At 38.8% G+C, this 24,258-nt stretch overlaps 1 protein-coding gene across 1 annotated transcript in view; it reads left to right on the top strand.

Moving 5' to 3' along the window:
• MCM6 (minichromosome maintenance complex component 6) overlaps positions 1-16,692 on the top strand; it is a 37,865-nt gene extending 21,173 nt beyond the window's left edge. The window contains exons 9-17 of the mRNA XM_046018254.1: positions 419-560; positions 1,312-1,419; positions 2,469-2,624; positions 5,027-5,155; positions 6,846-7,007; positions 9,087-9,222; positions 9,978-10,133; positions 12,307-12,446; positions 16,224-16,692. Coding sequence (XP_045874210.1) covers positions 419-560; positions 1,312-1,419; positions 2,469-2,624; positions 5,027-5,155; positions 6,846-7,007; positions 9,087-9,222; positions 9,978-10,133; positions 12,307-12,446; positions 16,224-16,340 — 1,246 coding nt within the window. The 3' untranslated portion in view covers positions 16,341-16,692. The remainder of the gene's footprint in view (positions 1-418; positions 561-1,311; positions 1,420-2,468; positions 2,625-5,026; positions 5,156-6,845; positions 7,008-9,086; positions 9,223-9,977; positions 10,134-12,306; positions 12,447-16,223) is intronic.
• The last annotated feature ends 7,566 nt before the right edge of the window (positions 16,693-24,258 follow it).

Here is a 24,258-nt window from a genome sequence, read left to right on the forward strand (position 1 = left end):
AAGTAGGCAGAGAGGTAGGCAGAGAGAGAAGAGGAAGCAAGCTCCCTGCTAAGCAGAGAGCCCAATGTGGGGCTCGATCCCAGGACCCTGGGATCATGACCGGAGCTGAAGGCAGAGGCTTTAACCCACTGAGCCACTCAGGCGCCCCTAAAGACTTCTTTTAAAAGGATGTTCTTGTCATGTATGAACTTCACCTTCCATTTGACAGGAATGTATTTAAGTTGATTTAAAAGACCAAAGGAGATATAAGGCTTCTGTTTAGTCTGTGATATATATCTTTATGAATTCATTATGTTTAATACCTCTCTCAGATGTTCTTTAAGAAATTTGAATTTTTGATTGACATAAGCTTGTTGGCTGACATTTCTAGAAAGGATGCTTATAATCATGTGTTAATGAATATGATAACTTTGAACAGGCATGTGGAGGAGTTCAGCCCCAGAGCTGTCTACACCAGTGGCAAAGCATCCAGTGCTGCTGGCTTAACAGCAGCTGTTGTAAGAGATGAAGAATCTCATGAATTTGTTATTGAAGCTGGAGCTTTGATGTTGGCTGATAATGTAAGAACATTTTATACTTCGGGTTATAAAGAAATCAGAATAGCACCATGCTATCAAAAAGGGCTATACATTATATGTTTATAAAAAATTTTTAAAAAGGGCTATAACTTTCTATTAAAGAGATACCCTTAAAAAAACATTTTAGTGAATGATTCATAATTTCATTAATCTAGAATTTAATTGAGATTGTCATCATTAGTTACCTTCTGAGCTGCTCTGGAATGTATCGTCTGCCCTAGCCTGTGTTTGCTGTGACTAATAGTTCCCAGCATTTGTTCCTTTCCAGATCATGACACCTTTATGGGTATGTCTCTTGGATTTTACATATATTTGACATAGATCTGTTAGATCTGTAAAGGCATATAGGCTATACCTGTATGTTTATAGACTTTATGTTCCAACTTTACCCTTCACTACCCCGGTCTAAAATCAATGCTCAGGTGATCCAGAATATTTGACCTAGAGATTTACACAAGGTTTTGATGTTGAATAAGAATGCAGTAAGTAACCGAATATAAGTATAACTGAACATAAGTAATCTTGGTCTTGGTTAAAATGAGTCAACATATATGGTTTCTTCTAGCTCTGGAATCTGTCGAACTATCCTACTCTAGTAGAGGAAATAAAGATTACATACTTACCTTAGAGTTGTTTAGAGAATGAAAAGGTCTCTGTGGTAGCAAACTTGAGTTTATGTTTGCCATTTGGCATCTCAAAGGCAGTTTCTTATGCTAATTCGTTTGGTTACAAGGGTGTATGTTGTATTGATGAATTTGATAAGATGGATGTGCGGGATCAAGTTGCTATTCACGAGGCTATGGAACAGCAAACCATCTCCATCACTAAAGCAGGAGTGAAGGTATGTGTGTTCACTTCTGTTCTGCATCATGCCTTAGGCTTAAAGACTAGTGTTGCTCTAGAGGTGTTCACTTGGATAAAATGCATTATTTCAACATGAAATGCTGATCATTGAAATGGGAAACATAGCCCTGAGCATTATTAATCCAAATTATAGGCACTTTTTGGGTACTTTGAAAATGTGTTGCGTGCTCGCTTCGGCAGCACATATACTGAAAATGTGTTGCTATGACAGAAAGTAGAGAAAGTATTGATGAAATTTTTAGCATTTCACTTCTCAGAATTTCCATCAAGCTTCTGTATTCTTTGGTAATGTGTGCTTCCAATTGTAAGAAAAAATAATCAAAGTCAGTAGATTATTTAAATGAAAATAATAAGTACAGTATTTTAACCAACTTAGAAACCAAACTTAAATAAAAGTAATGCATTCAAATAGGTAAGGAAAATTTAAGCAGTGGAATAAAATATAAATTAAAGGGTGAAATCTTAACCCTACAGTTCATATCACCAATAAATGTTCAGAAGTTATGGCACTTGCAGAAATTTTTCGTACATAAGTAGGCATAATACATGTAAATTAGTTTTTTGCTCATTAGGTTCATAATTTTATTTTGGTGATCCTTCTATACCAGTACATATTAGATCCATTTTAGTATTTATGTTATCACATGGTTTTCAAGTCTGTGTACCCCAGTTTGGTTCATTAGGCTTATTAGACTCCTGGTCATTTTCAGCCTTTTGATTGTAATCCATATTGTAGTAAACACCCTTGAACATGCATTTTCCTGTACCTAGCTTTAAGATAAATTCCTAACAGATTGCTAGCTTAACGAGTGTGTGTGTATTGTATCACCGCCATTAATATGGGAGTGCCTGTTTGCTATACATAATCAGATTTTAGTTTTGATGATTCCGTTGGTGAAAAATGATGCCTCAATAATTTGGTTTGCATTTAGTTAATTATGAGTAAGATTGAGCATTTTGTCTTGTGTTTATTGGCCATTCCAGATGTCTCTTTAAACCTTTAACAATGATTTCTTTTGTGGTCAGGCTACTCTGAATGCCAGGACATCCATTTTGGCAGCAGCAAACCCAATCGGTGGGCATTATGACAGATCAAAATCTTTGAAACAAAATATAAATTTGTCAGCTCCCATCATGTCCCGATTTGATCTCTTCTTTATACTTGTGGATGAATGTAATGAGGTAACTGTGTGAACTGTCACTGTTGGCTTCCTTTGTTATTTCCAGTTTGATTAATTGAAGGAGACAAGACTGTAGGATGTACTCTCGAACAGCTGGTGCATATGTTTGCACTGACTTTCATTTCTTTCAGAATGGCACAAGATTGGGCAAAATGTTTATTAAGCACATCAAAATAAGGTCACTTTAATTGCTGGTTCCACATAATTGTGTTAAGGAATATTGAGTTTTTGTTGTTTTTGCTACTGTTTTTTATTTTTTATTTTTTAACAATTTTGTTTATGTATTTGACAGAGACCACAAGTAGGGGGAGCAGGGGAGGGAGAAGTAGGCTCCCTGCCGAGCAGGGAGCCCAATGCAAGGCTCAATCCCGGGATCCTGGGATCATGACCTGAGCTAAAGGCAGACACTCAACCGACTGAACCACCCAGGCACCCCTGTTTTTTTTTTTTTAATTCTCAAGAGATGAAAGGAAACATATTACAGTTAACTCCCAGCTATACTCTTAAAGATTTTTAGAGGGATTTTTTTGGTTGGGTGTTGGTATTTTCTGTTTGTTTTGTTTGTTTTTTTGTTGTTTTTAAGTAAGCTTAGAAAACATTGGGAGACCAAAGAAATTTTTCCCACCAAATCATGAGTCATTTATCTTCCTATATCTTCCCATCCAGTTCTTAAATGTATTAAGGTTAGCTATAAACTTGTGGATTTACTTGGTTAGTTATTAAAGTTACTTATACCTAGACTTAAATATTTAGCCACATTGCACAGCTCAAATGTGCACAGAAGTACAAAATGACATTATATGAAAGCTAACATTATAGGCTCTACTGTTATTTGCTGAGCATGAAAGTCCTACATTACATTAGACAAAATAATTACCTCTTGCTTAAAACAAAACTTTATTATCTAAATAAAAGCTGATAATTCCATTATCTGAACGTTTGGGGATCTTTAGTTTTTTACGTTTTGTTTTTTTCCCTTCACAAATCCATGTAAATATTTAACCCAGTCCTCCTCCTTTCCCATCTCTACCCTCATAGCTGGAAGTTGTCTGATTTTCATATACTTTTGTTTATATGTGATTCATTAATTTAGCTTTATAACTTTTTTTTTTTAAGATTTTATTTGTTTATTTATTTAATAGAGATCACAAGCAGGCACAGAGGCAGGCAGAGAGAAGCAGGCTCCCGGCAGAGCAGAGAGCCCTATGTGAGGCTAGATCCCAGAACCCTGAGATCATGGCCTCAGCCAAAGGCAGAGGCTTTAACCCACTGAGCTACCCAGGCGCCCCGCTTTTAAACTTTTTAATTGAAAATAATTTCAAACTTACAAAACAGTTGCAAGAAATAGAATAGTGCACGTAGTAACCATGTGCCCATTATTTCACATATTAACATGTCTATATGGCTCTCTTTTTGTACTGTCGGAGAGAAAATTGCTTATTTTTAGTGTGTGTGTGTTTAAGATTTTATTTACTTATTTGTCAGAGAGAGAGAGCACAAGTAGGGGGAGCAGCAGGCAGAGGGAGAAGCAGTCTCTCTGCTGAGCAAGGAGCCAGATGTGGGACTTGATCCAAGGACCCTGGGATCATGACCTCAGCTATAGGCAAAGGCTTAGCCAACTGGGCCACCTAGGGTCCCTTTTTTTTTATGTTAATAACAATTCTCTGATTATCTTCATATAGTCACAAGTGGCTATATAATGTTGTGGCTAAGAGCATGAACTCTGAACCTAGACTGTTCAAATCCTGGCTCCATTTTGTATTATGATGTCAGACAAGCTAGTTTACCTCTCTGGGCCTAATTTACTTATCCTTATTAAAAATAAGGATAATGTTACCTACCTAATAAGATTTTTGTGAGGGTTTACATGAGTAAATGCTTCTTGACAGGGGCGCCTGGGTCACTCAGTGGGTTAAGCCTCTGCCTTTTGCTCAGGTCATGATCTCAGGGTCCTGGGATCCAGCCCTGCATCTGGCTCTCTGCTCAGCAGAGAGCCTGCTTCCCCCTCTCTCTTTCTGCCGCCTCTCTGCATACTTGTGATCTCTGTCAAATAAGTAAATAAAATCTTTAAAAAAAAAAAATGCTTCTTGACACACTTAAGGCAACAATGCCTGGCATATACGGAGCATCCAAGAAATCTTAAAGTCCGTTAATTCCTTCAAGAATATTCTTAGAGTGGGGCAAAGGTATGTATTAAACTTTTTTATTTTAAATGAAATTGGTATCAAACTTTGCTCAGAAATTTGGTACCCATTAATACAGCTTTTAGTGGCACATTAGAGCTTGTTTTTAGCTATAAATAATTTATTTTTTTTTTTGCTATAAATAATTTATTAATGCCAGGGATCATCTGGAGTGGATATTGTTGTGACTGACCAAAGTGATTTTCTTCTTCTGAATTAGGTTACAGATTATGCTATTGCCAGACGGATAGTAGACTTGCATTCAAGAATTGAGGATTCAATTGATCGTGTCTATTCTCTTGATGATATCAGGAGGTATCTTCTCTTTGCAAGACAGTTTAAACCCAAGGTAACTTGCCCTTTTGTACTGGAATAGGGTATTTAAGAGGGCATTAAAAAGGGTTCTGTGGAAACTAACTGAACCTGTACCTGTTTTTTTCTTTTTGAGGTTTTCTGTTTTGAAAACAGTGTTTCTTCAGAGAGTTGAGAAGACGAAATTTTCGAAAAATGTGAATAATTTTCTTTTTCTTGTTAGGTGCTAATAAAAAAATTTTAATTGGTGAATAATTTTGGATAACCAAATAAAGTAGAACATACTTTTATTTTAGCTGTTATTCCTAAGAATCTTAAAATTATATGAGCTCATATCAGTAGTCTACTGAATGTTCTTGAATCTTTCTCTAAGGAAAAATTTGGGTTTCTTTAGGTCATTGTGATGAACGTGGCTTAATATTTTACAGTAATTGATGTAGTTCATTTAATTGAATCTGTACTGGATCCAGGAATTTTATTTTAAAAGTAAACTTCATAATCCTTTTGTTTTTTTTCAACATTTTCCTAAAACAGAATACCAAAAAAAAAATTACTGATTCTGGGTGAAGTTTTTTTTTTTTGTTTTGTTTTAAAGAGTTTATTTATTTATTTGACAAAGAGAGAGATCACAAGTAGGCAGAGAAGCAGGCAGAGAGAGAGGGGGAAGAAGGCTCCCCACTGAGCAGAGAGCCCGATGCGGGGCTCGATCCTAGGACCCTGAGATCATGACCCGAGCTGAAGGCAGATACTTAACACACTGAGCCACCCAGGCGCCCCATGGTGAAGTTTTTACACAATTGTCTGGTTCAACTTTTGGGAGTTCCTTTTAGATTTTAATTATCTGTCACCTTCACTGGATTTTCCATAATATTGGGATTGATTCTCACTGTCCTGAAAGAAGCTTAATGAGACATTTAAAACTAAGGGTTGGGGCACCTGGGTGGCTCAGTGGATTAAGCCGCTGCCTTCGGCTCGGGTCATGATCTCAGGGTCCTGGGATCGAGCCCCGCATCGGGCTCTCTGCTCCGCAGGGAGCCTGCTTCCTCCTCTCTCTCTGCCTGCCTCTCTGCATACTTGTGATCTCTCTCTCTGTCAAATAAATAAATAAAATCTTTAAAAAAAAAAAAAAAAAACAAAACAAAAAAAAAACTAAGGGTTATTGGTCATGTGTGTTTAAGGAGGCTTTTGTTCTCTATGACTGTGTTCCAGTCCTGTGACCTCAGCAGGCTTCTTTAAGCTGAGTTCCTCACTCTGAAAAACTGAGTATTCTTTTAGAATTTCCACTTTGTTATTCAACAAATAATAAGGTTTACTGAAACAGCTGGTGTGTACGTGCATGTGTATAGACCTCTTTTTCCCAAAGACACCATAAGTTAATTAACTGAGTTTCAAGAATAGTTTGAGCACCAATTTGTTTAATGAGCTTTGGCATTTGGGGCCTAAAAGGTATTACATCCTATTCCACTGCTTCAGCTTGTTTTGTGTCTTTTAGAAATGGCATTCGCTTAAATACCCTATTGTATTCCTGTTTATAAAATTAGTATATGAAATTCACAGGTGTCCTTAGTTTCTTATAAAATGCATTTCAGTGTTAATTCTTTGTTGACTTCAAAGTTTTGACCCTCTCAGTTCCCCAGAGTGTCTCAACCTGGAAGACTCTTAAACTTACGTTTAATGCAGCTCCCATTAAGTAGAAAAGCTCTGACTTTGGGGATGTTCTGAAACAGATTTCTAAAGAGTCAGAGGATTTCATTGTGGAACAGTATAAACGTCTCCGCCAGAGGGATGGCTCTGGAGTAACCAAGTCTTCGTGGAGGATTACAGTGCGACAGCTTGAGAGCATGATCCGTCTCTCTGAAGCAATGGCTCGAATGCACTGCTGTGACGAGGTATCAAAGTCACTTTAATAATGGGAGGAAAGTGCAATTGATTTGTTGGTTTATAAGCATGTTTTTATCTTTGGTATGACAGTTGAATGCTCATAGGATACATGATGCTAGGATTTCTCCCTTGAAAGTTGCTGTTAAGCATTTATTGAATACAGTTAGATTAATATGAAATAATCATTTTGTAGATTATAGAGTACATATTGAGGTGAGTTACCATTAAGAGAGAGATGATCCTCCTGAAGTTTTGTCAGAAAGTCAGTTGTAGACTAAAGTTAATCATCACATCACAGGAAGGGCAAGTACAATGTAGTAAGTTATTTTGAGAGAGACCACATTCACATAACTTTCATTATAGTATATTGTTATAATTGTACCATTTTATTATTCATTATTGTTAAGCTGTTACTGTACCTAATTTATAATTTAATTTATAAATTAAACTTTATCATAGGTATGTATGGATAGGAAAAAAACAGTTTAAGTACAGTTAAATACTACCTGTAGTTTAGGCATCCCCTGGGGGTCTAGAACATAATCCCTGAGAATAAGAGAGGTTACTGTGTACCATATTTTATTTATCCATTGATCCATCAGTGGACATTTGGGTCACTTCCACCTCTTGGATTTTGTGAATAATGCTGCATTGAACATGGGTATTTATATGTTTTGGATATTAATCCCTTATCAGATATATAACATGCAGATATTTTACCCCATTCTGTAGGTTGCCTTTTTTACTCTGTTGATTATCTTGACACTCAGAAGTTTTTGAATTGTATATTATTTCCTTTTTCATTTTTCCCTTTTGTTGCCTGTGCTTTTGACACCACTATCAAATCCGATGTCCTGAGGCTTTTTTCCCTGTGTTTTCTTAGATATGTTTTATAGTTTTAGGTCTTCAGTCTGTTCTGAGTTAACTTTTTATGTGATGTAAGGTAGGGGTCTAACTTCATCCTTTTATATAAGATATCCAGTTTCCCCAGTACCATTTTTTTTTTTTTTTAAGATTTATTTTTTTGACAGAGATTACAAGTAGGAAGAGAGGCAGGCAGAGAGAGAGAGAGGAGTAAGCAGACTCCCAGCCAAGCAGAGAGCCCGATGCGGGGCTCGATCCCAGGACCCTGGGATCATGACCTGAGCCGAAGGCAGAGGCTTTAACCCGCTGAGCCACCCAGGCGCCCCCCCAGTACCATTTTTTGAAGAGACTGCTTTCCCCAAGGAGTGGTCTTGACACCATTGTCAAAAATAATTTGACCATATGTGTGAGGATTCAAGGATAACCATTACTTTATATAAGCGCAGTCATAGAATGTCCCCCCTTGTGTCTGGTTTCTTTTCATACAGCATTAACACTATAAGATGTCATCTGGGTTTTGTGTAGAAGTAGTTTGCCCATTTTTTTTTTTAATCTTTTTTTTTTTTTTTTTTTTAAGATTTTATTTATTTACTTGACAGACAGAGATCAGAAGTAGGCAGAGAGGCAGGCAGAGAAAGAGGAACGGAAGCAGGCTCCCTGCCAAGCAGAAAGCCCGATGCGGGGCTCGATCCCAGGACCCTGGGATCATGACCTGAGCCAAAGGCAGAGGCTTTAATCCACTGAGCCACCCAGGCGCCCCTAGTTTGCCCATTTTCATTGCTGTGTAATATTCTGTCAGTATGTCACAATGATTCATCTATTCTTCTGTTAATGGATGTTTAGGTAGTTTCTGATTTGGGTTCTAGTGGGATATACATGTCTTTTGGTCTGTATGGTATACAGGTGTGTGTACCTTTCTGTTGGGTATACACATAGAAGTAGAATTGTTACAGGTCGTACGTGTGTTCAGTTCAGTAAAGACTGCCAAAATGCTTCCATAGTGGTTGTATCAATTTGCGTTCCCACCAGCAGTGAATGAAAGTTGTTCTACATTCTTTTCAGTACTGTATATTACTAGTCTTTTTAAGCCGTTCTGGTGAATTTATGGTAACTTGTGTTTTATGTGAAAAAACTAAAATGCTACTGTGATTTGGTATGGAGAAAATCTGTGTAGTATATCAAGAACACTGACTTTCTGATTTACTTCCTCTTGATTGGTTTAGGTCCAGCCTAAACATGTGAAGGAAGCTTTCAGGTTACTGAATAAGTCAATCATCCGAGTGGAAACACCTGATGTTAATCTAGATCAAGAAGAAGAGGCCCAAATGGAGGTAGATGAGAGCCCAGATGGCATCAATGGTGAGACTCTTATTTACTCTTCTGGAGTTAGGAACCAAAGTGTTCTCTGAGATGTTATGGTAAAAGTATACTTGTTGTATAGCAAAGGGAAAAAAAATGGATATTGTACTGTTTACAAAATAAAATACAATTAAATAGTTAATATAAAATATATATGCTTGAAAGACTGAAAGAAAATACACCAAAATGGCGAGAGTGGACCTAATTCCCCAGCCTTATTTATTGTTATTTTGCTTTTGAATTAAACACTTGTTCTTGAGTACACTGAACCAGACAAATACCAGGTTTTTAAATTTTGTGTATAATATTGCAAAAGAACATTTAGATCATGAAATCTTTGTATCTGCCATCCTTCCCATTTAGATTTTTTTGGTTTGTTCTTTGTTTTGTTTTGTTTGGAGAGAGTGCACCCACATAAGGAGGAAGGAGGGACAGTGAGAATCTTAAGGAGACTCCACACATGGGGAGTCCTTCGTGGGGCTCAATCTCACCACCCTGAGATCATGACCTGAGCCAAAATCAAGAGTCAGACGTTTAATCGACTAAGCCACCCAAGCAACCCCTTCCAAATTAGTTTTGTTTTCACTAGTAGCATTTACAAATTTGCTTTATTTGTAGAATTACTAAATACTAAGTATAACTATATGCTTGTTTAGAAGTTAGTATTAAAACAGACGTAGTATACTTATAAACATTTGAGAGGGGAGTGTTGGAGGCACAAAAACAAGATTCAGATGGTTGATAATTTCACTTAGGTCATGTTGACAGCCCTGCTCCTGTGAATGGAATCAATGGCCACAGTGAAGACATAAACCAGGATTTGGTTCCTAAAGCATCCTTAAGGCTGAGCTTCCCTGAGTACTGCCGAATCTCTAACCTAATTGTGCTTCACCTCAGAAAAATGGAGGAAGGTAAGGCTCTACCTAGTGTGTGCACATGCTTAGTCATTATGTAAGTTTTATTTGCATAAACCGATTCTCTTGCTAAAGATTTGTTTTGTCAAATAATAAATTGTTATACAAGCTCATTTTGGCAAAGAAAATCTTTGGGATATCATTATATCTGACAGTCTGAATGTTTACCAATAAGTTCATTGTTAGACAAAGGTCATTTGTTTAATGTTCTTGGCCCGTTTTAATATTTTTGGGAAGCAGAAGCTGGGATCTGATAATATGTAAAGAAGCACTTAGCAAATGTTTATACAGATGCAAAAATCAGTGTTCCTTAGAATAGCTTTACTTCAAATGGATGGACTAGGTTATTTATATTTCATAGGCAAGTAATTGAACTGAAAGGACCATATTAGCCAGTTATTTTCTACTAAAAATGAAGTAAAATCCTTGTTTCTCCATAGGTAAAGCATGATATCTGAACACTAGTATGCTTCCTTTTTTTTTTTTTTAAGATTTTATTTATTTAGTTGACAGAGAAAGAGATCACAAGTAGGCGGGGGGGAGGGGAGCAGACTCCCCGCTGAGCAGAGAGCCCGATGCGGGGCTCCATCCCGGGACCCCAAGATCATGACCCATGCCGAAGCAGAGGCTTAACCCACTGAGCCACCCAGGCGCCCTAGTACACTTCCTATCTTGACTGCTTTATTATGCTTTTCTAACATGCCTATCATTAATCTCCAGGCAGAAGGGAAATGATGAAATCAAGAGGTTGAACTTAAACTTCTCATTTGATGGTTAGCCATCAGGTAGTTCTTAAAATGTTGTTTTCCCGACATGTGCTGTCATCAGTATCCTGTCTGTGATGGAAGAAGAGAACAGCAGAGATTGTCTTACCTTACTAAAGATTTGAGCCCTGTAGTTTTTGCCCTTGTTTCCTTAGAACTGTAGGCCAGTGGGAGGAAAGAGAGAAGGCAGTAAAGAGCCACTAGGGCAGACAGGTGTTAACCCCTCTTCTAACATGAAAACATTTGGGAGTTCACATGTTCTTGTGTTTACATTGTATTTCATTTTTCTCTTTACCATGCAACTGAATTTTGAACATGGCAAACCATTAATGGAACAGAGATATGGTTAGCACCCGGACACATCTGCATTCCACAGATAAATTCTGCTAGGTCTTCCTTTAAAAAAAAAAAAAAGATACTGTTCACCCAGTCAAGTAAGCTATGAATTCTCAGTCTTCGGGTGGGCAGCTGTTTTCTAGTCTAGCACAGGGAGCACAACTTTTTTTTTTTTTTTTTTTTTTTTAAGATTGTATTAACTTATCTTTGCAAGAGAGAGCACAAGCTGGGGGGAGAGGCAGAGGTAGATGCAGACTCCCCACTGAGCAGGAAGCCCAATGTGGGGATGTGGGACTGATCTAAGCCACCCTGTACAGGGAACACAACCTTAAACCAAGAAGGTCACTTACCAAGAACATTTAGATAATGAAGTTTCAGTACATGCATAGTAAAACTTTTCAAAGGCGTTGAATTTTCTTGTTTTGATTTTATATTTTATTAGCAATAGCTAGAGTCAAGACTAAGTAGTTTTCCTTTATTATACTTTGTTTCTGTAGTAGTTATATTATCCAAGTTCCAACTTTTCTTATGACTTTTGAGTTCTGCTTTGAACTCTTAAGTAAACAGTCATTCAGTGTAGATAGACCTTGCTGAAATAAATTGGTAGTTTTTTATTTTGAGTACATTTCTTGGTTGATCCCAGCTGCATAAAGTCTTCCTTATTCCAAAGAGGAAGAGTTATGTTTAAGAAGTTTTGTTGCTGTTGCTAATTTATGCTTTCAGCTACTATTGGCAAACGTTCCCGTGGGTGATGAAGCATAGAAGGTGAAGGAAACACGTTCGTACTTTGAAATCCTAATAGCATTTAGAAACTTGTTTCTTATAATCTCTATTTTATTAGATTTTTTTTTTCCTCAGGATAAAGTGAAGCATAATTTAATACAAGTAGTATGACAGGTTATTTCAAGCTTATGCTGAAACATTGCAAATCTTACTTCAACAGATACACTTTCTGACAGGTTGATGGTTATCTAATCTGTACATTATCTTGTATATGCAAACCCTACAGATTGGCAATATAGTTTGCTAGAAGGAAAATTTAATCCTTTGAAATGTATTTTTTGTTGCAGAAGAGGATGAGTCGGCATTAAAGAGGAGTGAGCTTGTTAACTGGTACTTGAAGGAAATTGAATCAGAAATAGATTCTGAAGAGGAACTTATAAATAAAAAGAGAATCATAGAGAAAGTCATTCATCGACTCACCCACTATGTATGTACAGAACTACTCTTGCGTGATTATTAATGAGGGCGGGAGTCCATGCCTTATACCTCTGGTTCATAAATGTTCATTTTTTTGTGTGTTCTTGGGATCTAGTCAAAATTATGAGTTGTTTAAAAAGAGAGTTTACAGCAGTTAATTGACTTCTTTCCTCTGCTGAAACAGCAGAACCTAAGTTAAATCTGGGAAGGTGGAATTAGGATCTTTCTGAGTGTTTTTAACTTTTGTTTTCTACTCCCTTAGCCATAAACCTGCAAGCGTTCTGACCCCCATCTCTTCTTTACTGTTTCTTCTTCCCCATATCCTCCTCCATCACTCAGCTTACATGTGGTCTGTCCCAGTGATCACTCTTTTCTCAAACTTTAAGCTGTAATCTTTCTGTTTTACTTGATTGGTGAAAACCCTGCGTTGGTTAAATATAAATCTTTTACTATACTGTATCTGAGCAGTTAAAAGTATCTGGAGAAAGACAGACAATCATGGGCCATGTCCTACTTTAAATTCATGACCACTAATCTCAAACGGACCATTGTTTACTGCATCTTACAACCTCACACTGGCACTGCCCAGTGCTGTGACTTCTCCCACTCTCATATGGGACCATTACAGGCATACCTCCTCCTTACTCACCAGTTGGTCATTCTCTGTATTCAGCCTGTCAGTAGCACTTGTCACTTTTGATTGCTCCTTCTAAGTCGTCATATTCTCCTGGTTCTTCTCCTATCTCGCTAGTTATTTCCACTTAGTCTCTTTTCTCAAATCTTGTAACTTTTTTTTTTTTTTTTAAGATTTATTTATTTGACAGAGAGAGATTACAAGTAGGCAGAGAGGGGAGGAAGCAGGCTCCCAGCTAAGCAGAGAGCCCGACGCGGGGCTCGATCCCAGGACCCTGGGATCATGACCTGAGCTGAAGGCAGAGGCTTTAACCCACTGAGCCACCCAGGCGCCCCATCTTGTAACTTTTTTTTTTTTTTAAAGATTTTATTTATTTATTTGACAGAGAGAGAGATCACAAGTAGGCAGAGAGGCAGGCAGAGAGAGAGAGAGAGAGAGGGAAGGAGGCTCCCCGCTGAGCAGAGAGCCCCATGCAGGACTCGATCCCAAGACCCTGAGATCATGACCTGAGCCGAAGGCAGCGGCTTAACCCACTGAGCCACCCAGGTGCCCCATCTTGTAACTTTTTAAATAGAGTACTATTTCAGTCCTCAGACCTCTGTCCTATTTATATTGATTATCTGAGTGATTTCATTTGGTTCTGTGAGTTTAAACCCATCCACTAATGACTCCCAGATTTAGCTCTTAAAACTCTTCTTTAAACTCCAGATGTCTAGCCAGCTGCCTACTTGTGAACTGTAGGCGTCTCACACTCACTGTGTTCAAAACAGTTCTTCCCCCCACCCCCGCAGGATTCCCATTTACTTACTTGTTCTAAGCCTTCTACCTTAGAATCATCTGCGATTCCAATTTCCCCTCATAGTTTCTCCTTTTAGCAGCAAACTCTGTGAGCCCTGCCTTCAGTATGTGTATTCTGTGTTCTGTTCTCCCCACCTTTACATCTTTAGCTACTTTGCCTGGACTTTGACAGGAGCATCTTAACTGTCCTCCTGTTTAGTGGCTCTGTGTCCAGCAGCCAGACGGATCTTTTAACAAATCAAAATGTTTTAGGGCCCTACCTTCCAGTCCTTCCCTCATATTTACAATGAAATCCAGTCTCCATACCATGGCCTGCAAAGCTTACACAATCAAAATCCCTTGTTCACCTCATTGCATAGGACTCTTCCTGTTGCTACTCAGGGGTGGTGGCCTTGTCGCTATTCTCAGACACACCAAACATGAAGACATTTCACTTGTCCTTTGTCTCTTTACCCAGATCCCCTCTTCCATTCTGATGTCTGCTCATACGTTACCTCCTCAAAGAGGTGATTCTTGCCTGGGCTGTCAGAATAAGAGCCTCCTTGGTATCAATCCCTAATCTTGCTTCATGTTACTTGATAGTGCTTATCATTGTCTGGTGGTAGGTGTTCAGTTTGTCTCATTAGAATGCAAGCACCAAGAGGGCAGGAACTTTGTTCTGTTAACTACTATATCCCCAGGATCTGTTGTGGTGCCTGGTACGTAGAGAGGTCAAATATTTGTTGAATGATTGAATTTCTCTGTTTAAATGGCAGAATCGGCGATTATCCTACAGTTCAGTGTCCACTGTATAAATATTATGGATGTCACGTATCAGGGTTGTGTCATCTGCAAAGTCATTTACTTGTGGAAGTAGATATGAGTGTATGATTACAGGTGGTTGTGTATTTGAGGGAGCCTGTAGAAAACAGCTACTCAGATCAGAATTTAATAATATCTATGAAAATAAAGCTAAATTGGGGTGGTGTGCATTCAGAGGTCTTTCTCTGCTGGGCAGTATGTTTGCACCAGACCAGTCCTTCCCTCCCTAGTTGCTCCTGGGATCAGTGTAAGATAAAATGACCCACACAAAAAATCCCCATTGGGACACCTGGTAAACTTAGCTGATCTAAACTGGGGCTACGTTTTTAAGTTTACACCACTTGAGCTAGCTCACTACAAAAGACTAGAGAAATTACACTGTGCTGATGAAGTGTTCCCCACCGTGAGGGTGTGTTAGTGCATAAAGTGAGCTCTTGAAAGTCCCTCTTAGTGACAGTAGTGCTCATACTGTGGGGCATTTCTGCCTTCTTTGGATCAAATCACTATTTCCTGAGTTCTCTATGGGCTGGGCAGGCAGTCCCTTTCCTTTGTGGGTTTGTCTTGTTTTGTTTTTTGAGAAAGAGAACACACATGCCCTGGGGAGAGAGGGGTTGGAGAAGGGCAAAGGAAGAAGGAGAGAGAATCTTAAGCAGCCTCTATGCCTGATGTGGGGTTTGATGTCACAACTCTGACATCATGATCTGAGCTGAAATCAAGTCTTCGGGTGCCTAAGCAACTGAGCCACCCATGTGCCCCTCATTTGTTTGGGTATTTTAGAGTGACTTATAGATACATCTGGCATATTCTACCTTTTATTAGCTCATAGCTCAGAGTGAAAATTTTTCCATGTTAATTATCTTTAGATTCTACTTCTAACTGAATTATGAATGGATGGTATATGAAAGAGTTCAGTGGCCAGTAATTAAAAATTAACATAAGTGAAATTGAAACACTTTTAGTGATAAACAATGATAAACATATTTATCAAGAGGATTTTACACAGTTGCATAATCTTAAAACTCATGCTTGTATCTTTTCTTTTTAAGATTGTATTTATTTATTTGACAGGGAGAGACTGAGAGTGAACAATAGGGGTAGCAGCAAGCAGAGGGAGAGGGAGAAGCAGGCTTCCCGCTGATCAGTGAGCCTGATGCAGGGCTTGATCCCAGGACTGGGATGAAGACCTGAGCCAAAGGCAGACACTTAAATGACTAAACCACGCAGGTGCCCCTGTCTTACCTTTTTTGAAATTATATTTACAAGCTATAGTGTGCCAGGAAGCCTTACTAAAATCACAGTGTCTGCTGAGCTTATCTGTGTATTTTGTAATTTTTCAAAAGAGGTTTATGGTATGAAAAGGTCTGTATCCTAGTGGGAAAGGAGTTTTAACAGAACCTTGGTAAAGATTTTCAGGGATAGTCCTTTTTCTAAGTTCTTCTGAAGGGGAAATTGAAGAAAATGCTAATACCAAACACTCCGGAGAGTCAAGTTCTATGGATGGGGGCATTTTTACAATATTGCTGGAAAGCTGAAGACAAGTGTTTGTGTTCACAGGATCATGTTCTAATTGAGCTCACCCAAGCTGGATTGAAAGGCTCCACAGAAGGAAGTGAGAGCTATGAAGAAGATCCCTACTTGGTAGTTAATCCTAATTACTTGCTTGAAGATTGAAATATTGAAAGTAATTAACCAAGAGATTGTGGTCCCTACTTCTTGGCCTGGAGTCCGGATGTAGCTCTACTAGCAAGAGAAATGTTCCTGGGAGCAAGGGTTCAGGAAGATTTATTTGGTGGAAGAAGAGCCTAGTTGGTGTCCTGAGCGTCACATTCCTGTAATATGCTTTTATATTAACATAAGCTGTGTTTCTTGTCTAAATGAAGTTGGAACCCAGTGTGTGCTTTCTGTAACCAAGACCTTGTTTTCACACGTATAGGAAAAGGTCTAGTACTTTTATCGTATGTGAATAACTTTACAATTGCCAGCTACTGCTTTTTTGTAGAAGAATAAAACAGTGTGTCCTGCAGTTGTCTGTTGGGTTTATTTCCTCCCTTCTCTAATTACTGCTTTCATCTGCAGTTGACCCTTGAATAACATGGAGGTTAGCGGCACCAGATCTCCCAGACAGTCAAAAATCTGTGTATAACTTTTGACATCCCAAACACTTAACTACTAATGGCCTACTGTTGACTGGAAGCCTTACTAATAATTTATGTAGGTGACTAACATGCACTTTTTGTGTTATATGTATTATATATTGTATTCTTAAAGTAATACATTTTCTTAAATTTTTTCAGTATTTCCAGGCTACAAAGTTTGTCTCTAAGTTTTTTCAAATTGTTGCAGATCTCAAAAATTTTCCAATATACTTATTGAAAAAAAGTCATGTATAAATGGACCCACACAGTTCAAACTTGAATTATTGGTGGAGGGGGGCACAGCTGTACTCACAAACATGAGTCTCTCCCTTTTGTTTAACGTGAGGCAGGTGGGAGGAAGTGTATATAGCATTGTAAGCCTCTAAGATAAGGTTCCTGTGAGGAGTCCTTATTAGAATTAGTATGACTGTATAAGGGGCTTTAGGGATTACTTTCCAAAATGAAGTCCAGTTCTGTGTTTTGTTTTTTAACACAGTCTATAAAAATTAAAAGTTTATTCTACTTTTCTCATCATTAGAATGTTCATGCTGTAGCATTTCACACTGTTGCACCTTTTATTTTTTATTTTTTTAAACATTTTTTTAATATTTTATTTATTTATTTGACAGAGAGAGCTCACAAGTAGACAGAGAGGCAGGCAGAGAGAGAGAGGAGGGAAGCAGGCTCCCTGCTTAGCAGAGAGCCGGATGCGGGGCTTGATCCCAGGACCCCGGGATCACGACCCGAGCCGAAAGCAGAGGCTTTAACCCACTGAGCCACCCAGGGGCACCTTTTAACAACAGATGGCATTTGGGGGCCTGCAGGACCAGTTAGGGAATGTTTACATGTTGTATGTGAGTTCACTAATAATAACTTCACTCTCCAGTGGCTCGAAAACAATAGAGTGTGGAGAACTGGGAACGGATGGAGAAATTGCAGTTAGCAGATGCAGACTATAAACTCCTCTGCCAAAGATACGTTCCTAATTAATGAAGGTAGAAGCTGTTGGGAAGAGGAAACTTCAGGGTATAGGATATCAAGCTTCCTGTTGAGGCAGTTAGGAGATGCTAGCATAAGGCACAGACAAATAACAGGCAGGACATTCAGTAACAGCTAGTGAAAACTTGGGACAGCAAGAACCCCTCTCTGCCCTGACTCCCAACATGATAAAATGAGATGGGGAGGTCCTGAGAAAAAAACTGACTGACAGAAATTTGAACTTTAATTTGGTCAAATATTTACTTAAAAGGGAATTTGAAGCATAGGAAAGAGGAGTTTTTTGGTGAATCCTCCTCTTCCCAAATTTGCCTTCTGGGTAGGGGCTTCCAGAGCAAAGTGAGGTCATTACTATAAAGACAGTTTTTACATGTCTGTGTGCTTATATGCCCACACCCCCTTTTCCTCTGCATGTTACTTGTCAAGGAGGTAAAGTGGCTAATGGATGATGGAACATGTATTGAGATCCTTATGAAGAAATTAGACACATTTAAGTAAATGGATAGATGTAATGTGTGTGGTTGGTTTGTTTTTTTTTTAAGATTTTATTTGCCAGAGCACAAGCAGGCAGAGTAGCAGGCAGTGGCAGAGAGAAGCAGGTTCCTGCTGAGCAAAGAGACTGATACGGGAGTCAATCCCAGGACCTTGGGATCATGACCTGAGCTGAAGGCAGCAGCTTAATTTACTAAGCCACCGAGGCATCCCTGTAACATGTTTCTGAATGGGAAGACTTGAATGTTATAAGGAAATTGATCTATAATGTATTATTTCCCATGAAATTCCCACAGATACCATCAATGCAGAAATGACTACATAAATTGTGGTACAGCTGTACTATAGGATATTCAAACAAAAATGGGGTAAACCTATATGAAATGGAAATACCTCCAGGAAACATGGGAAAAATATGCAAATATAGGAGTACCTAAATATATCAACCAAGTATTAATACACCTAAAGGGAAAAATAGGTAGCAATACAACAATAGTAAGAGGCTTCAGTACCCACTTTGATCAGTGAAAGATAATCCAGACAAAATACCTGTGAAAAAACATTGACTTTAAAAGACCTATTAGGGGGCACCTGGGTGGTTCAGCAGGTTAAGGCACTGCCTTTGGCTCAGGTCATGATCTCAGGGTCCTGGGATCAAGCTCCACATCGGGAGTCTCCACTCAGCGGGGAGTCTGCTTCCCCCTCTCTCTCTGCCTGCCTCGCCATCTACTTGTGATCTCTCTCTCTCTGTCAGATGAAAAAAAAAAATCTTTAAAAGACCTATTAGACCAGATGGACTTAACAGGCATACACAGGATAGTCCATCCAAAAGTAACAACACACATTCTTCTTAAGCACAAAGGGAACATTCTCCAGGGTAGATCATGTTATGCAACAAAATAAGTCAATACATTTAAGAAGGTTAAAATCATTAAGCATCTTTTCTGACCATAATATAGTGTGAAACTAGAAATCAATTACAGAAGAAAATGGGGACACCTGGGTGGCTCAGTCAAATAAACATCTGCCTTTGACTCAGGTTGTGATCCCAGGGTCCTGGGATTGAGTCCCACGATGGGCTCCCTGCTCCACAAGGAATCTGCTTTTCCCTCTCTCCCTACCCCCCACCGCTGCTCGCTCTCTCAAACTCTCTTTCTCAAGTAAAACTTTAAAAAAGAAAAACTAGGAAATCAAGAAGTATGTGTAGATTAAACATGCTACCAAACAACCAATTTCAAAGAAGAAATCAAAAATTCTAAAATACTTTGAGAGAAATGAAAATGGAAATACAACATACAAAAAATTATGGAATGCAGCAGAAGCAGTTCAAAGAGGAAACTTACTTTTTGTTGTTTTATTGATTTAAGTAATCTCTACACCTAACATGGGGCTCAAATTCATGACCCCAAGATCAAGAGACACACTCTTCCAACTGAGCCGGCCAGGCGCCTCTAAGAGGGAACTTTATAGGAATAAATAGCTACAACCCGAAGCAAAAGTCTCAAACAACCTACCTTCACATCTCAAAGAACTAGAAAACAAATGTTAGTAGAAGGAAGGAAATATCAGGAAATGAAGACTAAAATCACAATAGAAAACTTCAGTGAAACAGCTGGATTTTGAAAAGAGAAAACAAAAGACAAAACTTCAGACTCACCAAGAAAAAAATAGGACTCAAAATCCAAAGGAAAGGGGCATCTGGGTGGCTCAGTGGGTTAAAGCCTCTGCCTTTGGCTCGGGTGGTGATTCCAGGGTCCTGGGATGGAGCCCTGCATCAGGCTCTCTGCTCGGCAGGGAGCTTACTTCCTCTTCCCTCTCTGCCTGCCTCTCTGCCTACTTGTAATCTCTGTCTGTCAAATAAATAAACAACATCTTAAAAAAAAAAAAAAAATCCAGGGGCGCCTGGGTGGCTCAGCGGTTTAAGCCTCTGCCTTCGGCTCAGGTCATGATCTCAGGGTCCTGGAATCGAGCCCCGCATCGGGCTCTCTGCTCAGTGGGGAGCCTGTTTCTCCCTCTCTCTCTGCCTGCCTCTCTCCCTACTGTGACCTCTCTCTGTCAAATAAGTAAATAAAATATTTAAAAAAAAAAAATCCAAAGGAAAGGGGAGACATTAAAACTGATAGCACAGGGGCGCCTCGGGGGCTCAGTGGGTTAAAGCCTCTGCCTTTGGCTCAGGTCGTGGTCCCAGGTTCCTAGGATCGAGCCCCGCATCGGGCTCTCTGCTCAGTGGAGAGCCTTCTTCCTCCCTCCTCTCTCTCTCTCTACCTGCCTCTCTGCCTACTTGTGATCTCTCTGTCAAATAAATAAATAAATAAATAAACTCTTTAAAAAAAAAAAAAACTGATAGCACAGAAATACAAAGGATCGTGTGATGCCTGGGTGATTCAGCCGGCTAAGCATCTGCCTTCAGCTCAGGTCATGATCCCGGAGTCCTGGGATCCAGCCCCGCATCAGGCTCTCTGGTTGGCAGGGAGCCTGCTTTTCCCTCTGTCTGCTGCTCCCCCTGCTTGTGCGCTCACGCTCGTTCTCGCTCGCTCACTCTTGCTCGCTTGCTCTCTGATAATAAAGAAAAAAAAAAGAACGAAAGAAAAAAATACAAAAGATTGTAAGAGACTACTGTGAGCAATTGTACACCAACAAATAGAACAACCTAGAAGAAATTCTTAGAAATATACAGCCTACCAAGACTGAGACATAAATAGAAATCTGAACAGACCAATTACTAGTAAGGAGTTTGAATCAATAATCAAAACCTCCCAATAAACAAAAGTCCAGGATTATATGGATTCAATAGTGAGTTCTACCAAACATTTAAAGAAAATTAGTGCTGGCCCTCCAACTCTTCCAAAAAATAGAAGAGGAGGGAATACATAAACTTGTTTTATAAGGCCAGCATTACCCTAATACCAAAACCAGACAAGATCACCAAATGAAAAGAAAATTACAGGCAATGTCTCTGATGAACACTGATACAAAAGTCCTTACCATAACATTAGTACACCCAATTAAAAAATACATTAAAAGGATCATACACCATGATCAAGTGGGATTTGTTCCAGGGATATAAGGATGGTTCAACATCTACAAATCAATCAATGTGATACTCCACATTAATAAAATGAAAGACAAAAATATGACCACCTCAGTAGATGAAGAAAAAGATCACTTGACAAAATTCAACATCCATTTGTGATTAAAAACTCAACAAAGTGGGTGTTAGAGGGAATGTATCTCAACATAATAAAGACCATCTACAATAAGGCCACAGCTAACATCATACTCAAATGGTGAAAAGCTGAAAATTTTTCACCTAAGATCAGGAAGGAGGTAAGAATGCCCACTCTCACCACTTGTATTCGGTATAGTATCAGAAGTCCAAGCCAGAGCAATTAGGCAAGGAAATGAAATGAAAGGAATCCAAACAAAAAAGGAGGATGTAACACTGTCACCATTTTCACATGATATGATATTACATATAGAAAACTCTAGAGACTCCACCAAAAAAAAATTGTTGGAAGCAATCAACAAATCCAGTGAAGTTGTAGCATACAAAATCAATATGCAAAAATGTGTTGAATTTCTATTTGCTAACAGTGAACTATCGGAAATAGAAATTAACAATCTCACAATTGCATCAAGAAAAAAATATGTAGGGATAAATTTAATCAAAGATGTGAAAGACTTGTACACAGAAAACTGTAAGACGTTGATGAAGTAAATTAAAGAAGACACAAATAAATGGGAAGATATTCCATGCTCATGAATTGGAAGAACTGACATTGTTAAATGCCATACTACCCAATCTATGGATTTAATGTAATACCTATCAAAATTCCAATGGCATTTTTCATAGAAATAGAGCAAACAATTCTAAAATATATATGGAACCCAAAAAGTCCCTGACTAGCCAAAGCAATCTTGAGAAAGAGAAACAAAGCGGGAGGGATCACACTCCCTGATTTCAAACTCTATTACATAGCTACATTAATCAAAATAGTATGGTATTGGCCTAAAAACACATATGTCAAGAATGGGAGAAGATATTTGCAAACAACATATCAGATAAAGGGCTAGTGTCCAAAATCCATAAGGAACTTAGCAAACTCAACAACCAAAGAACAAACAATCCAATCAAGAAATGGGCAGAGGACATGAACAGACATTTCTGCAAAGAAGACATCCAGATGGCCAACAGACACATGAAAAAGTGCTCCACATCACTTGGCATCAGGGAAATACAAATCAAAACCACAATGGGATATTGCCTCACACCAGTCAGAATGGCTAAAATTAACAAGTCAGGAAATGACAGATGCTGGAGAGGATGTGGAGAAAGGGGAACCCTCCTTCCCACCTTGCATTGGTGGGAATGCAAGCTGGTGCAACCACTCTGGAAAACAGCATGGAGGTTCCTCAAAAAGTTGAAAATAGAACTACCCTATGACCCAGCAATTGCACTACTGGGTATTTACCCTAAAGATACAAACATAGTGATCCAAAGGGGCACATGCACCCGAATGTTTATAGCAGCAATGTCTACAATAGCCAAACTATGGAAAGAACCTAGATGTCCATCAACAGATGAATGGATAAAGAAGTGGTGGTATATATACACAATGGAATACTATGCAGCCATCAAAAGAAATGAAATCTTGCCATTTGTGACAAAGTGGATGGAACTAGAGCGTATCATGCTTAGTGAAATAAGTCAATCGGAGAAAGACAACTATCATATTATCTCCCTGATATGAAGATGTGGAGATGCAACATGGGGGGTTAGGGGGATAGGAGAAGAATAAATGAAACAAGATGGGATTGGGAGGGAGACAAACCATAAGTGACTCTTAATCTCACAAAACAAACTGAGGGTTGCTGGGTGGAGGAGGGTTGGGAGAGGGGGAGGGGGGTTATGGACATTGGGGAGGGTATGTGCTATGGAGAGTGCTGTGAAGTGTGTAAACCTGGCGAGTCACAAACCTGTACCCCTGGGGATAAAAATACATTATATGTTTATTAAAAAATAAGAAATAAATAAAAAATTTTTAAAAAATCCAAAAAAACCCAAAAAACAAAACACATATGTCAATGGAACAAAATAGCCCAGAAATAAACCCACACATATACAGTATAAAATAAACAGCTAGCTATCCCCTCTAAGCAGAAAAATGATAAATCAACAAGGAGATAATATTTTCATGTTTCAAAGTATCAAAAATATGAAGTTTTATAATTGGTGATACCAAAGCAGAGATTTAGGCATCCTTTCGACATTCAGTTGGATTTAAATTTGAAGAAGTCTGTTTGGAAAACTATTTGGACTTCAGTCAAAATTCTAATGTCTATAATTAACATTGAGTCCAGAACTTAATTTCTAAGACCCTGTCTTAAAGAAATGAATGTAGACAAAGATGTATAGATACAGATATTCATTTGCAACACATTAAAATTGGGAATCCGGAGCACCTGGGTGGTTCAGTTGGTTAAGCATCTGCCTTCATCTCAGGTCATGATCTCAGGGTCCTGGGATAGAGCCCCATATCAGGCTTCCTGCTCAGTGGAGAGTTTGCTCCTCTCTCTCCCTCTGTCCAGGTAGGCTCCCCCATCCCCCTACTCATGCTCTCTCTCATTCTCTCTCTCAAATAAATAAAGAAAATCTTTTAAAAAATAAAAATAAAATAAAATTAGGAATCAACCAGTGTTCCATATGCTAGAGGTTCAATTAGGGTACATACTTATGTGGAATGCTATGCATCTGTTAAAAAGAAGTGTTTCGGGCATCTGGGTGTCTCAGTTGGTTAAGCGACTGCCTTTGGCTCGGGTCATGGTCCCAGAGTCCTGGGATCCAGTCCCACATCAGGCTCCCAGCTCCATGGGGAGTCTGCTTCTCCTACTGACCTCCCCTCTCATGCTCTCTCTCTCTCTCAAAATAAATAAATAAAAATCTTTAAAAAAAAAAGTGTTTCTAT

This window comes from Meles meles, chromosome 9 (assembly GCF_922984935.1).
Source record: "Meles meles chromosome 9, mMelMel3.1 paternal haplotype, whole genome shotgun sequence".
NCBI lineage: Eukaryota > Metazoa > Chordata > Mammalia > Carnivora > Mustelidae > Meles > Meles meles.